Source organism: Hoplias malabaricus, chromosome 4 (assembly GCF_029633855.1).
Source record: "Hoplias malabaricus isolate fHopMal1 chromosome 4, fHopMal1.hap1, whole genome shotgun sequence".
NCBI lineage: Eukaryota > Metazoa > Chordata > Actinopteri > Characiformes > Erythrinidae > Hoplias > Hoplias malabaricus.
In genome coordinates this window covers 55,539,623-55,556,788 of record NC_089803.1, presented here as the reverse complement: position 1 = coordinate 55,556,788, position 17,166 = coordinate 55,539,623, and the positions used below count along the sequence as shown (strand labels likewise).

At 38.1% G+C, this 17,166-nt stretch overlaps 1 protein-coding gene across 1 annotated transcript in view; it reads right to left on the bottom strand.

Moving 5' to 3' along the window:
- Window positions 1-401: 401 nt before the first annotated feature.
- cdk17 (cyclin dependent kinase 17) overlaps window positions 402-17,166 on the bottom strand; it is a 58,091-nt gene continuing 41,326 nt past the window's right edge. The window contains exons 4-17 of the mRNA XM_066668013.1: window positions 13,237-13,370; window positions 9,586-9,711; window positions 6,743-6,799; window positions 6,220-6,334; window positions 5,691-5,785; window positions 5,540-5,602; window positions 5,124-5,247; window positions 4,837-4,957; window positions 4,222-4,319; window positions 3,523-3,628; window positions 2,745-2,787; window positions 2,517-2,607; window positions 2,326-2,403; window positions 402-1,509 (exon numbers count right to left, since the gene is read on the bottom strand). Coding sequence (XP_066524110.1) covers window positions 1,472-1,509; window positions 2,326-2,403; window positions 2,517-2,607; window positions 2,745-2,787; window positions 3,523-3,628; window positions 4,222-4,319; window positions 4,837-4,957; window positions 5,124-5,247; window positions 5,540-5,602; window positions 5,691-5,785; window positions 6,220-6,334; window positions 6,743-6,799; window positions 9,586-9,711; window positions 13,237-13,370 — 1,289 coding nt within the window. The 3' untranslated portion in view covers window positions 402-1,471. The remainder of the gene's footprint in view (window positions 1,510-2,325; window positions 2,404-2,516; window positions 2,608-2,744; window positions 2,788-3,522; window positions 3,629-4,221; window positions 4,320-4,836; window positions 4,958-5,123; window positions 5,248-5,539; window positions 5,603-5,690; window positions 5,786-6,219; window positions 6,335-6,742; window positions 6,800-9,585; window positions 9,712-13,236; window positions 13,371-17,166) is intronic.

The window sequence follows — 17,166 nt, the reverse complement described above, 5'->3', positions numbered from 1 at the left end:
CCATTATTCACAGAAGAATCAAAATGTAACTTAGGAAAAATTCTCTTAATACTGTTAATGAAACTAACTCGTCTTCACAAACCTCACTAGGCATGGTGCAAAGAGGCTCTGTACAGCCTGATCTCCAGGATATTTCACTCTCTCTCTCTCTCTCATACACACTAACACTCACAGACTCTCACTCTCACACTCAACCCAAAGCTACGGAGGAGATCTGGTAGGATTTTTCATTTTTTGTACAGTCACTGACAATGCATTAGATTAATTAGCTCTCAAAAGGAAAGAAAACCAAAAAATAATAATAATAATAATATAATAAATCAATACAAGCACTTCAGTCCACTCAGAAAGAAATTCACTGAGGAAGAAGAAAAGGAGAACGAGGGTGAAGCAAGGTCTGGTTTTGTCCTTTTTTTTTTTTTTTCCCTCTGTTTCTGACGAGGTCACATGACTACTGCTGGTCCAGTGTTTTTCGATCCCCTCTCACAGCTTGTAATTCTTCCCCTTTGTCATGGCTTCAAAACGTCAGCTGGTAATGTAATGGCAAGCACAAATGATTCAGTCAATTCACAAAATGGTCCTTGTGTAGAAGCTGAAGACAAGCCTGAAGCAGAAGAAGCAGGTTCGCCAGGTCCATGGCTCAGAGAAATGTGAAAAGGGCCTTTCCTCTGAGCTAGGGATCGTCTGAAATGTTAAGGAGAGGTTTGCAGACTGGAATGGAGCATGCAGTTTCTGTACAGCTTCTACAATGTCTGTAGGAACGAAGCTTCTTTGCATAAAATTTCACCATGCCAAAAATGGAATGAGATTCAAAATGGAGGGAAGAAATAACAATAACAACAACAACAAAAAAAAAATCCTTAAAGCCATTCCATCTCTGTAAAACCAACGCAACGACAAAGAGAGGACATGTATTTATCAACATTTTTGACAGAATTATACAGAACTACAAAAAATGAAATCCGGCAGCACTAACGTGTCCATGGCAACCACAAAGGTCGCTCAAAAGAGGGAAGTTAAAAGGAGACAGTAGTCGATTAGCAGCAAAAAAATAAGCCCACGGACCTCTTCAATAAATATACACACTCACACATATATACACACACACACACACAACCCCTTACAGTCTAATCTCCCAACCCACCCACACAGGAAGTGGACAGGGGTCAGGGGCGTCCGTGTGTGTTTTATCACTGAGACTGGCTGCATGCTGGACACAGGAGGATGGGAAAGAGATGATCTGACCAGTCCCCTTCAGCCACTTTTCACGTTCACACACAGCCAACCTTCCTGTCCACACACACACACATTCTAAAGCAGTTTGGGGCTGGGGGCTAGTCAGTTAGTCCATATAAGACTGAGCAGAAGCCATCATCCTGATTCACTGTGTGTGCTTGTGAGCCTATGTATGTGTGCATTTGTGTGCTTGTGTGAGTGTGTTGGTGAAAGTGAGTGCACGGATGGGCGAAGTTTAGAACAGCATACTTTGTCTTCTGTTCTTGCTGTTTCCTGTTGGGATGAAAAGAAATACATTTTATTTACAGCTGTAAAATGACAGAAGTCTGTTTTTTAACCACTGTATAACTGCATTTCTACAAAGGCTGTCTAACCATTAATAATAGAAATAAAATAAAAGCACACCCCCCCATGACACCCCCTTCTGGACATGAAAACACACTGCAAGTAGCAGTTATTTTTTTACTTTGAGTGAATGTAGGGTGGTGTCAAAAAGTCCAAAATAGCCACAGAAAATGCTTCAAAAATAAATAAATAAAACAGATTAGAAAACTATTATTTTTTAAATAAGAATTTTATAAAGGGAAAAGTAGGATCTTGAAACTACATGAATTTGAGAATGTCTTAATATCTTGCTTAAAATTCTTACGTAAGCTGGTATTACACTCAAATGTCTGAAAACCCACTTCAGTGGAAGAGATATGATTAAGACTATATTTTTGACAAAGGCCAAACAGTCAGAGCTATGTTTAATTTTACTTCAATACCTTATAAATAATGCTAAATAAATAAATAGTAAATTCACGTGTGTTAACACAAGTCAGTGCGTTAATTTTGACAGCACTAAATACACATATAAAATACAAATCAATTAATATGAAACCATCCTTTCACTGTTTTACATTTTCTCAAATTTTGTTGTTTTTTAAGGTTTAAATAAGAGAAATCTCAGACTGTCAGTGTAGACTCAGATTTCCTTTATATCTATGTGGTCATTATGTGATCTATGTACAGTATTTTCTTCAGCTAAGCGGCTTTTCACCAAACCAATAAACAAACAAACAAACAAACAAACAAGGTATGACTGACCTGTCTCTGGGTATGAAGAGTTCCGGTATCCAGGGTCCCGCTGAAGCTGCACCTCTTTCAGTGTGAATATAGAAACACCTGCAAGACCAGAGGACATTTTCTGAGAAATGTGTTCATGTCTATCATCTTTCAGATCAAACTGTGAATACAGAATGTTTCTGTGTGTTTGTGTTTGTGTTTTGGTCACTCACTTTCAGGTAGTGTGTGTATTCGCATTCCCAGACTTTTGAAGTAGGTGTGTTTCATTGAATCATCAGCAGATATTCGTTTCTTGGACTCATACTAAAGAGGGAAAAATACCAATAAACAATCTGAAAAGAAGGCTACAGAATTAAATATATTCACAATCTGTTCATCTGGGGGCTTAGGGCACAAATGTGCTCAGTGTTTATGGCAATATTACTGTAATGTTGCATTACCTTAAGAAACGATAACAACAATTCAATCCCTTCAGTATCCAGCCTATATGAATATGAGAGAGAGAGAGAGGGGGAGAGAGAGAGAGAGAGAGAGAGGGTGAGAGAGAGAGAGAGAGAGAGAGAGAAAAAAAAACATCAGTGCAGTGACAAATTAGAGTGCCAAATGAGAGGAAGGAAGAGGAAAGCTCAAAAATTCCACAGGATATCCTGACTTACTGGCACAAACGCACATTCACTCACACAGGTCATGGTCGCCAGCAGTGTGCGATAAAACAATCAGGGGTAATCTTTTAAAGGAAAGGCTCACTAATATTTCCTAATATAATTTGACTAGAGACTTGTGATTGCTTTGTCAAATATCCCTGCTTAGGGTTTCAGGATAGAAAAATAAGCCGCTGTAATTTGGCATGATCCATGGTTAGTAAAAGGCAATGCATGTAATAAACAAGAACACGAATTACAATAATGCTAATTGGTCTCGTGTGTGTAAATCACAACGGTTTATACCTGAGCATTAAAGACGCATGAAGGTTATTACTTGAGTGTTACTGGAAGTGTTTTGCTTCAAAATGAAGTTTCAAGTAAAACACCCTTGACATTGTATAAAGTCTATGACAAAATTACAAGGTTAAGAAAAATTCTAAATGGTCTACTGGAGGAACTAATTTCTTCCATTTCCCACTTATTATCTATAAAAACCCATCCCTATACCACTACTTCTCATTCTCGACACGCACACAGACATGTGCAATGAGTTTCACCTCACACTAAAGTGTACCTGGGGGCATGGTTGATGAAGGGTTGTGGTTTGTATTTGGGGAAGTTGTAGGATTTGAATTCCTCAATAGATGAGATTCCTGGCCAGTTGTCCTCTGTGGGTGTACCTATGCAACCAAATCACAACAGATAATTAGTACGGGCTTTAGTTTATCAGTTTCATTTTATTAGATTATTAGATATTCATTTTATTTCAATTTATTATACACTCAATAACACTTGTAGATGGAGATTATGCAACTAATCAAGCATATTTTAAAAAGCAAAAATCTTTTTAAAATCCAAATTGTTCTTAAACTACAATACCCATTGGGAATATATCGTCCGTATATATTTACACATGGGTTATATTATACCATACATTGGCATTGAATCCTCAAGTTTGTTTAAACCTCTTGCCTTGCCAAGTCAAAAAAAATTTATTTGGCTACCTTTCTTGACTTAGCACACTTTCTCAGTGTAAATATTTGCTTTACACCATGTGCATCTGGGCCAGCATCACTGAGCTGCTGTTTGTTTTTATAGCAGGTGAAAACCAGCTTTAGCTCTAAGCAGCACATGACTTCATCTGGGAGATGAATGTTTGTGTGTGAGTGCTTGTAATGTCTGGAAACAAAGTGTGCATTTCATCACAAATGCTCCATAATACTTAATTTAGTTTCAGATTCAAAGAGCTTGTGTGTTTTCGGAATGTGCTTACCAAGTAGCCTGAAGATGAGATGCAGCTCATCTTCCACTGTGGAGCCTGGAAACAGAGGCCGTCCGGCAGCCATCTCGTAGAATATACACCCAACCCCCCTGAAGAGAATAAGATACATCTGTCATACTCTCATACGCCTACAATTCCCTACCTTTACCGTAGCACTGAGACAAACCTAAGGGACGTCATTCACTGCATTATGTGAGACAAAGAACTACTTGCAAAATTGCATGCCTTGGATTGCTGTTGAAAAAAACAACATAACTGAGGCAAAAGCTGGAAGCTAAACATTTGAGACATTTATTTAATTTGCTCATCATGTCTATCATTTTTGCCAATTCTCTGAATAAAATAATTGTGGTGATCAACATTGCCTTTGAAGAATCACACTGCCTTTTCACTCTCACATCAAAACATTGTGCCAATGTTTTTTTAATGATTTTATTTATATTTAACAAAATGTGATAAACAAAAGAAAAAAATCAGAAAACACAAATTGTTTACTCATCCCTGACGCTGATAATCTGTGGCTTTGGAACAGTAATCCATGAATATTAATCTATGTTTGCCTATTATATACTGCCCACAAATGCCCACAGACAGACACACACTCACCACATGTCAATCTGTGTGGAATACTCTGAGGACCCCAGGAGTACATCTGGAGGTCTATACCACAGAGTCACCACTTCATTGGAATACGTTTTAGTAGGGACCGATTTGGCCCGAGCTAGACCTGAAACATTTAGGAAAACAAAAAAATGAATGAAGTCATTGTCGAACACCACCATATACTTTTAATGGCAAATGCATGTGCCCATATTCTAAGAACAACATTTTTTTTCCCTCAAACTGTACTTATTTAAAGCCCTACATGAGGCTGACGATTGAATACAACATACCAAAGTCAGCCAGCTTGAGCTCTCCTCTCTCGTTGATGAGCAGATTCTGTGGCTTCAGATCTCTGTGTAGAACTTTACGCTTGTGACAATACGCCAACCCTCGCAAGATTTGAAACAGGAAAATCTGGAATCCCAAAAAAAGATGGCTATTATAAAAACAGGGTTTGTTTTTATTTTTCAAATATCCACTACAACTCCCATTTACCACGAAATTAGCTTGTGGTATATGAGTTTGAGTTTAGTGGGATATGGTTGCCAAAAATAGTAACACCATTAGCAGCATGACTTATATATGCATCAAATATATTTGTATTGCTCTGGCTAATAAAAACTATATATATATATATATATATATATATATATATATATATATATATATATATATATGTCAGTTATCATTACAAATGTGTTTATACCTTTACGTTGTGCATACTCATAATATTCCCACAGTCATCCATGTACTGCTTCAGATCTTTATCCTGAAGAAACAAGGCCATTTGTAAGACAAGAATATTCTATACATCCACAAGCTTGGTTCTAGAGAAGAAGGCTAAGAGACTCTCTCACCAAGTACTCAAAGACGAGGGTGAGGGATTTGTCCGTATGGACAATGTCATGAAGAGTAACAATGTTGGCGTGCTTCAGGTCTTTAAGTAGTGAAACTGAAAAAGAACGAGAGACAAATAATAAAACACATGCTGTGCAGAAGCTGTTACACTGGTATTATATAATATAAAAAAAAATCATTAACAATAATCAGTGAGAGGTTAATAAAGATACCTAATCCTTAGACAATGGCCTGAATTAAATAAACTGAATGAAAATATATAATATTAAGGTATTTCTAAACTCAGGTATTTGTTGACCAGTGGCATAAAATGCACAGATGTTGTTCCACATGAAATATAACACAGATCTGCGCAAGTGGTTCCAACTGCATTTGTTATTATAGGGCCAGTTACTGATAAAACTAATTTCATCCTCTTTCTTTTTTGGAATGAATTTCATAAAAAACAACTTAGATATTAACTGAACCATTACATAACGGAGAGAGACATCAAGGGGCTTAGAAGTGAATGACACATGGGTTTGTTACCCTCTCTGATGGCTGTACATGGCGCTCCTTCCTCATGCTCTAGTCGGATCTCTTTTAATGCCACCAGGTTGTCCGTCAGTTTGCTCCTGCCTTTGAAAACTGTGGCGTACGTCCCCTAAAACAGCCAGATTTCAACTCTCATTATCACTAAATATTAAACAACATTGAGCTTCTGTGGAAAATGACACCTTCAGTCAAATGACACGTACAACATTTAGATCTGCAGGCACCATCATACAGGTTGGTTATTTTTTTTTCGCATAAGAACTTGTTCTTTCTGCTCAACACCAGCTGGGAAGTAAGGCTGGTCTGTGCTGAAATTTCTAATGTATCATATATAACAACAGAAAATTAAATGTTGGTTCTCTTGTATAAGACACTACCTGTGGTCCAGTATTGCGGTGTATGACAAGTAGGATGCAGGATTTTAGAACAACTAAACAGGATTTGTTTTATATCCCTTACCTCTAAAGACATTTACAAAATCATACTCCACCTTTTGTTCTATCGTTAAATATCTCACCTCTCCAAGCTTGTCCAGTTTGATGTAGGTCTCCAGTTTCCCAAAGCCAATCTCTGACTGAAGAGAGAAAAAGAGAACGAGTGAGTGAGTGAAACTGTTTGCCAATAATGAGATATAGTTTCTGTGGCTGTTGAACAGGCCTGTACACGCTAAACAGACCTTATTACATTCTGACATGTGTTAAGAGCATGCTCAATGGCTCTGATATCCTGATAACTGCAGACAACTTCACTTCCCAGAGAAAGACATTAATCATCCGATAAGACGTGTGCAAGCTTTCAAACAAGGGGTGAGCACCAGGGGGAGCTAAAACATTAACTTGAACAGGCACTAACTGCTCCCCTCGTCCTCTGTTTCCCACACACACAAACATGCACACACACAGGAGGTGTGTTGTGGGGGTGGGAACGACAGAGACGGATGACGGCCAAGAACAATGGATGCCAAGAAAACGAAGACACCAGAGTAGGGAGCCTTTCACATGCAAAACCTGCTAGGTACACAAAGAACAGTGTGAGAATGTGTTTAGGGACTACGCTGAGCTAGAACATGCTGCTCTCTTTCACTCTGGTATTAACTCTCTTAATACCCAGATAAGGCACTGGCGAGAAATTTCAAGAGTTGGAATCTAGAGTTCAATATTTACTACATCTATCAAGCAGTCAAATGTAATAGCTGGGATATAGAATCCCAACTGAACCCTAATAAGTCTACACTCTTTCGTCTACAATCAAACGATACATTTACACAAACTGCATTCATCTTGCTTTTTGATAGTTGTAAGAACTTGGCTAATGATGATGAGTTTCTGGAATGATGAAACAAATAAAATACTTTTGGTCCCTTTATGGAACCTTTCAATAAACAGTTCTTTAAAAACATTTATTTTAATAATCATAAGTGATTATTTAAAGAACTTTAAATATGGTCAAATGGAAAGGTTCAGTACATACAAAGAAAAGGGGCCTCTGCTTTTGGTATAGACCCAGGTAAGATGCATCACATATTTAAGGCTTTTGAAACACTATAATGTGAATGTTTGCTCTTTTTTAATACAGTTATAATTAATCATGTAAACAAATGTAACACTTCCGATATTATTTTTCTCATTGTTGTTCAGGGTTCCTACAATGGAAAGTGTGTTTATAGCATAACATCTTTCTGCTGTCAAGTGCTTCTGTGCAATACATGGAATTTATATAAAATTCTAAATTCTGGTTTCATTATAAATCTTGTTGGAATTCATTTGTGCGCTGGATTTAGTTTGTCAGACAACTCCTTTTTTACACCCCACAAAATCAGAATGCATTGTCTGAAAATTCTCAGTTTCAAAAGAGCACAATAGGCAGTATGAATATTAATGAGACTGCTGGCGGTCCTCAACACCCATAGATTTTTTTTTGTGAAGTACAAAAGAGTGTACAAAACGGTGATTTCTAAGTCATGGGACCCTGAGAACATAAGTATGTATAGTGATGGTGATTCTGAAGATAATACAAGAGCTTTGTGCAGAACATTTCACCTATAGCAAATTTTAAAGATGAAATATAAAAAATTACATATGAAAGACAATGAGCATTTTCATTTAAACCTGGCATGAAGTTGACACATTCCCATTTTTATCTTGGGCATATCTCACTATTCTGACCTACTTATGCTCAGTGGCTTTCATAAGAAAATGAATTTCATTATTATGGGGGCTCCTGGAAGTCCAACTTGGGCCACAGACTAACGAATTTTATTCAAGCTTGTGAAACAAACTTAACATTCTTTAAAATTGTAAAGTAAATTACAATGAATACACAAATGTGGAAGGTAGCCAAAAGCTAAACAACAGAATCCTTTTTAGAGGAAACAGAAAAATGTGTTTACCTACTTTTAAAATAAAAAAAAATAAAGAAAAAACAACATTTAAGTATTGCCATTACCAGTACTTGAATTTGAAATCTGAACATTCTTTGGAAGCAGACAAGTTTAAGGTAGTGCTGGGCTACTAGGTTAAAGTGTTATATTTCTCTATAATCCCAATTTCTAGGTTTTATAAATATGTTGGCATCGAAAGACATGTATTTGACAAATATCAGCCCCTGATGCTAGCTGACAATTTCCATACTGGGGCAGTTTTCAGTCAGATTTAATGTAAAACAGCCAACAAATAATTTCAGTATATGAATGATGTATTTTTAAACAATAAATGTTTTACTTTCAGTAATCAAAATTTAATCATCTGTGACAGACAAATTATTGACTACAGTCTGGTGATTTTATATAATGTCTTACAGTCAAGAAAAGCAGGGAAACTACTATGACCCACCCGGAGAGTATCAAAAGCACCAGGAAAATCAAGTTAATGGATGCATGACTCATAGTCGCATAAAACCTCAAGAAAGGTGGCGTGTCACATCATGACCTCTCACGTCAAATACAAGATTTGTTCTCTCCGATACAACACAGTCTAAGATGTGTGTGTTTCTATTGTACTTATGCTGCAATGTTGCGATCAGTTACAAGGGGTGAGAGGACATATCATTTTTTTGTTTTGTTTTTTTAAAAAAGTTAAAATATAATAACGTTGGTTTAATTTTTATTTAAAAATTCTTACATGTATTTAAGAGCAAACAAATATTAAAATGAAAATCAGCACAACCTTCTATCTTTTTGGCGGTTCCATAAATCCAGTCTCACTCTACAAGATATTTTATTGTCGTAGTCTCTAGAGTAATAATTCAACTTATTTCATTACGTAAATAATAAAAATACATTAAAGAACTTAAATGAAATAGTGATGCTTTCAGTCATCCATAATGCACATACAGGTGCACATACACACAACACACACTCACCAGTGAAGCCCTGCGTGAACGGCGGCTAAGAGGCTGGTCGAAGGGTGGGCTGCTCAGCTGCAGTTTCTCCAAGTAACCATCAGGAATTCGAATATCGGCAGGTAGAGACAGGCGCTTATTCAGGTCCTGTATATACACACACACACAGACGCACGCAAACAATTTTCCTTAGTTTGTTCCATTAAAAACTATTTACAGCTTTCAATATTCATTCAGTAGGGTGTACAACATAAATTTGTCAATGGAATCCTAACTGCGAAAAAAAATTCAATGCAAAAAACATTCACATGTTACATATCTTCAGGAATGTGTCCTTAATGATGGCCTTTTTAAAGATCTACTTGCAGAACTTGCTGTTACACAAACTTAACAGCAGAGGGCAAAAAGTTCAAACATTGATATAAAGTAGGCTGTAATTATCTGTTGTGTGAAGGTAATTCATTTAGAGCTTGCTGACAATCTCAGGGAAGGTCAGGCAGAGATAGATTCAAAAGACATCACCTTTTTAATATAAAATAAAGTCATAAATCAAAATTTGTCAAATACATATTCATACACAGTACAACTAGAATTTCAATATTTTGATGACTGTCCACACACATGAAGTTATGAAGATTGAACATATAATATATAGAGATAAGTAAACATATATACAATTTAATATAATTAATTAAATATAATTATGTAACAAATTATATGGCAAACAGCTGGCGTGCATTGCAGAGATAAACTGTAATAAGTGAGTGCAAAATGCGCAAAAGTGAATGTGCAGCATTTAACAGGATGTTCTGTGAAAAACTCCAATGGGTGATGTGTGTGTGTGTGTGTGTTGGTTGGGGGGTGGGGGGGATGGGGGGGGGGTAGTCCTAGTTACTGTTCTTTATTCAGAGCCCAGATTGCTTGACCACAACAGAGAAAAGCTCATTTTTGGGATGGCTGTGGTCCTTCACAATCTTCCTGGCCTTGGTCCAGCACTGCATATTGTAGATGGTGAATGACGTGCTTGAGCTGAATGCACCACACTCTTGAGAACCTGCCTGTCCTGTTGGGTGCTGTTCCCAAATCAGGCTGTGGCATTTCCCCTGACGATGCATTAAATGATGCAGGTTTCAAAGTTCCACAGCACTTCGGAGGGCAAACTGAATTCCATTAGGCATAAGCGGTTACAGATAATGGATGGATGGATGGATCTGAGGTGGCTAACAGCTAACAGGCCTTCTTCAATATGAAGTTGGTGTGGCAAAGACCATATCAAGGTACTTAAATCTGTCTACCCTTTCCTATACTATCAGCTCCTTTGATTCCCATAATACTGTTTTGCCTCCCTTACTTCCATTTACACAATATATGTATAATGCAACCTTGCACTTGTCCATGGTGAGCCCCATGTTTTAGGCAGTGGTGTGACAGCTCAGAGTGTTGCAGCTAATTCCATCCACCCACAGTCTATGGCTGAGAAATGTCTTGATTTTCAATAATGCAGGTTTCAAATTTCTGTAGCACCTTGGAGGGGTCTGAGGTGGCTAACAGCTTACAGGCCTTCTTCAATACGAAGTTGGTGTGGCAAAACCATGTATTAATGTCCATGTATTAGTGCTGGGCGATATGAGCGCAAATCAATATCACGGTTAATTGTACATTTTGCCATGATTACGATTAATGAACAATTATCTTAATTTTGTATTTTTGACCCTCATAGTTCAGTGATGAGGCTTGTACTGTAAATATGCTCCAGTATTAAATAAGGGATAATTTTCTAATGTTGCTTGGAGCTTTGAGCCTGATCGGTTTTTCTTTGGTACTAGCCGCTTGAGTTGCTTGTTCGGCTTCTGCGTTTAGGTTAATTCCACGTGGCAGATAGGGGTGGAATCACGTGACTACAGCTTGGTAGCATGGTTTTAAAGGGACAGTACATGAACACACAGTGGGGACGTAACAGAATTAAAATAATTGATATAATCAATATATAAAATTATGTCAATTAGAAGTTCTGAATGTCGATTTCAATTATTTGCCCAGCCCTAATGTCAAGGTACTTCAATCTGTCTAATTTTTCCACCACAGCGCCTCTCCTGCTTCTGTATACTATCAGCTCCTTTGAATCTAATTTCCTCCCGTAACATATGTATAATGCAACCTTGTCCATGGTGAGCCCCGTGTTGTAGGCAGTGGTGTGACAGCTCAGAGTGTTGCAGCTGATTCTATCCACCCACAGTCTCTGGCTGAGAAAAGTCTTGACGTTGTTCTCTTTGGACCCCATCATCCATTAATCTTCCAACAAATCCCACGACCGCTCTTTAAACACGTTGACACAATCTCAGGTACGTCAGGAATTGTCCCAGTCTGCATCATCCACAGCAACCTACAGGATGGCCAACAATTGATTTGTCCAGTGCATAACCTCCCTCTGATATAGTTTGTAGGAGGCATGATCTGATTTTCCAAACAGTGGACGAGTGTATATAGCCTCTGATGGAGCAGGTGATTGGGTGATGAAAGTTAGGTACTACATGCTTGACGCTGGCTCTGTTAAAATCCCAAAGCACAATCAGAGCAGCGTCTTGGTGGTGTGTCTGAAGCTGTGTGAGAGCGTCTCACTTTGGGTCCTTTGATCTTCCTCAGGATCGGTTAGCCAGCTTGGCTCCAGAGTTTAAAAGAAAAGAAAAGAAGCAGACGGAATGCATTGTAGGCTAATAGAAACAAGAGTGTTTTATATCTAATCATATCCAATGCCAGCTGTGGTGGAAAAATGAGTGAAAGGGCTAAAAATAAATAAAATGCAATGGAAAAACGGAGCAGATGTGAAGGCAGCTGACCTCAGCAAAGTCACTGTTCATCAAAAATGGTCATTTAATACAAGTTATTAATTTTTCAGCATCAAATATATTTACATATTTAACACAATATTTCATTAAGTTTTAATTCTTTATGGTACATTATTGTTTGTTTTTTTAAGGAATCTACAGTGCTGGGAGAAAAAAAAACAACGTGATGTATGAGGAACACCACAAATTCTACCACACACACACACACACACACACACACACACACACACACACACACACACACACACACACACACACACACACACACACACACACACAAAGACAAAATCGTGACTGATCATGCTGTGTATCCTTGAGAAAAACATCCTCTTGTTAAGTAATGAAAGCAGAGGAAGAGTGTTATAAAGACAGCGTCAGAGACAAAGAGAGAGCCACACACAAAGAGAAGCAAGAACATGATTAGCAGCAAACAACAACAAGAACAACTGTTTTTTGGGAGGAAACATTAAAACTGGAGAAATCCCTCCACCTCCCCAAAGCTAAAAATAAGCCTGTCAACTGTGACACATCACTCCATCTGTGGTTATTCAAGGTAATGCACACAAGGGCACGTGCCCACCCACCACACGTGCACATACAAGCTGTTTCTGTTTGTATGGATGAATGTTTCTGAAAGCCATTGGATAATATGAAATTTTGAAGAACTGTCTGCATGCACCTGGCAGCCTTCCACATTCGTTCTTTTCCAAATGACGTGCTTTTTTAAGATTTATTAACAACCATGATTTTTTTTTTCATTAAATTAAATCAGCTGGGTGTGCACTGGTTTTGAGCAGATTGGCAAAAAATACGTTCTAATATTCACCTCCATGGAAATGCGTCGATGTGACCTTGTCCGGAGACACACTCCAGTGGGTGACTGCACCTCATCCGAAGACGTTCCTGATGCCTGGTCACTCTCGCCGTCTGATCCCATCTTTAAATTCTCATGGACAATGTCTAGACAGGAAAACAGATACTGAATTAAATATCAAACTATCATTTCAAATGATATATCTGACCACTTTTAAAGGTATTTAAACAATGTGCATGTACAGTGTGCTGCTTGAAAGTTCACACAAAGAGCACTAAGCGACCAAAGACCACAGTTTTATTTAACTTCAAGTTAAAATGACCTTGAAAAACAAATGATATAATATCAGTAAATATACATTTTTTAAAAAAATCTGAAAATATGAGTTGGCCAGTGGACATTTTTTTCAGATTACCAAGCAGAAATAGAGCTTGATTTTTTTTCCTGTGTCTAAAAGAGGAAAGCTTGAAATACTGTTGACGACTGTGAAAATTTTGTTGATCCAGCAGTGCCATTTTCACTGTACCTTTCAATCATCTCAAGTCCAGTTCTGGAAACTTCTTTCATTTTTAATCAAAAACTTAATTAACTTATCATCAATAGTGCTTTTCAGGTTTCTCTCACAAAATAATTTCTGCCTGTGCTCTGACTAATATTATGAGCGTGTTTGTTTGTGTATCGGAAAAGAAGCATTTGTACGTTCCCTCTAACATGATTATGTCGGTGAAAGTCTCCATTCATGCCTCAGCATTACTCCCAACACACATTTAAATGTGTACATCCATACAGCTCCACACATACAAGCATGCATTCACTTCACTGTGACCAGGAGGGCTGCATTCACAACTACATTAATGTTGAAGCTTTAACTGCATGTAAAGCATGTCTTAAAACCATTAAGCACCACTACTTTTCACAGAAACTAATCTGTTAGCAGGAAGCAGTATAAGAGGAGGATGTACCTTTCTTTGAGCTCATCATGAGGACAAATTATGTGTGCGTAGGTCGGAATGTGGTGTTTATGTCTTTAAAGCCTCTCTCTTACATAAAGTATGATCCACTTCTCTGAACTGTACAACATGGCAAAGTATGATGTAATCAGGGTTTTAGAATCCTAGCAACTCTAACACACACAGACACACACACACTACAAAGCAGAAGGCAGGGATTAAGCGAAGGATAACCCGTTCAACCTGCTGTGTGGGATTGAGAGGGAACGGGTGTGAATGAGTGAGAAAAGCATCATGGATGCGAGACTAGTCACAGGCAAAAGGTGGGAGATACTTGGAAGGAAAATACCTGATGATATTATCATGATGCAGTACACGTCATAAGGGTCCATTCTTTTTTTTATTATTATTAAACAAAATCCAGAACCAGTGTGTTGGCACAATTTAACACACATCAACAGTCAAACAGCACCAATTATGTACACAAATTAGCTTCTTAACTTAATTATTAATGAGAAATCCCAATTTCCAGAATCCAGTGTGAAATTCATTCTAATGAAATGAACAGAGTCATTCGATTAGTGCTGGTGACAGGAATTAGACATTTGAACAGTAAAATGCTTTTAAAACTACATGCCGTTCAATGATAAGATACTGTTTAAAATGTATCAGACATGAGCTTTTGATGCAGGGCCTTTAAAATAAAAAAAAGTGGCCAGAGACTTTTTTTTCCTCACTGTAAAATTTACACAACACTCAAAAGGACAAGAGTAATTCTTGTGCAGCTCCAAATGACGTAGTTGGGAATCACCTGCTGTTCATTATGTTTAGTAATACAGGTATTAACAGAATCATGCTAAAAAATTAAATAAAAAAATATTACAAATAAGAATTTGCAAAACCACATAAGAAGCCGACAAGCATTCTGTCAAATGTTACTGGCCAATCATATGCTCAGATTATTGTGATGTCATTTACTTTGATACTGACGTGACGCATTGTATCGCCTACTCCTGAGAGTGAGACCCAGAGCGAGAGCGGGAGTGAAAGGTGTGGCTGCTGTAATCCTTGGCTGTAGTTTTATTGAGAGCTGTTTTAGGGAGAGGCCCTCTGCCTCTGCGTAGTGAACCATCTCTAGCCTTTCATCTGACTGAGGAAGTAAAGAGTGCCTAACCTCAGGGCCAACAATTACAGCATCCAGCTGCCCTCCGCTCCTCTCCTATTACCCCCAGAGGGGAAGGGAGGAGCCGGGAGGGGAGAGCAAAGGAAGAGAGATGAGAAGAGAGAAGCACCACCATAAAGTGGTCGTCTTCAATGGATACTGTTCAAATAACATTTCTACAGACAGTCACATCAATGGAGCCAATTAGTGAGTGAGCCAAGGGGTGAGTGACACAGAATGTGCTGTTGGGGTGGGGGTTGGGGAGGTTGAACAGGGATGGTGGGCTCTGACCTATTTATTTGACAAGCTGCAAATATGTATACACTGATTTCTTCATCTATGTATGCAGCAAGTAAGTTCCAATAACAGAAACAAACAAAAAAAAAAAATCATAAACAATGCATATATAGGTGAATAATGTGTGCCGTTTCTGAATTTAAATACTAGGCTCAGTGAAGGTTTTAGATGCATGATTCATGAGCAAGGAGAGGGCAGATCTACAGCTGAGATTAATTTAAAATGCTACTTAAAGTGTCTATGAGACAATGTAATAGATGACAGCAGCCATTCACATACATTTACACTATTGCCCAACCACAATCGTTTTAAAATCAAAACACCAAAAACGTATTTTTTTTTTGTTTTTTAGGGGAACTCCTAGATGTCCTTCCCCACAGCTTCTGACAACTGGGTATACCCCTGCTGAGAGGTAATGAATTGCTGCGTCAGATCTCTGCAGAAAACCTCAAACTTTCCATACGTCTCCTTTCTTACTCCCTCTCAACCTAGTCTTACTTTCTCTAGTTCCCTGTCAACAATCAGTCTCCATCACATCATCAAATATGCCCTTTCAGTTTCATTGCCTATGATCTGAAAGAGGCACCACCTCATCCTCTATTCTGCTCCATCTAGAAATGCAAGGCGAGCACAGACCCTGCTCTACTTTCTGAAGTGCACGGTAAGTACAGCCAAAGTGAAAGTGGGTCAAACTCATGGCAAACATATGAGCCTGATTTTGTTTTCCTAATCAATTTTGTCCTCCTAATAGAAACATTTAATTATTCTTCTCACAGAAGCAAACAAATTTTAATCACAGATAACGACTATAAAAAATTACACACATCGCTCTTCAGGCATACTCAATGTCCGTGTCTGATGTCAACAGTGACAGATGAGAGAATGTGCGTGCATGGGAGACGGGCATGTCTGGACGGGTGTATCTTGGGTAAATAATGTCTGCGGGTATGGGAACCACACACCAACACACATTGCAAGCAGCAGGACGGAACTGTCAGAGCAGTGACACACATTTCCCGCTGCTTCACCTCCTAGCAACCTTCTTCTGACTCACTTCCTGCTAGCGTGAGCATGCTCACTCCACGCTTCAACACCCCCACAGAACACCTCAGCTCCAGAGCCACAAGGTAAAATAGCTTTTTAACTGACACCCAGTTTAAAAAAAAAAAAAAAAACACTTGTCTAATACACCCTTGTTTAAGCCTAGTTTTTCACTGAATAATAGTACTAAGTTATTATATAGGAAATTAAAATCCATATGTTTTCTATATCTTGGTCAATTTCACTGCAAGGTCTAATAAAACTTTGCCCTTGTCTTGAACCATGGTGTGTATTACTTCTTTCCACTGTACACTGTGTACTAAAATTATGCAACTTTTTAAATTACTTGCCCTCATGACTTATAAGATATACCCCAGGATGCATAAGGACAATTAAAGAAAGGCAAAGTGATGCGACAGAAGTGAGACACTGACACAGCATAAGCACAATGTGTACATTTCAAACGCTGGAGATAAAGAGCTGTGGGCCTTG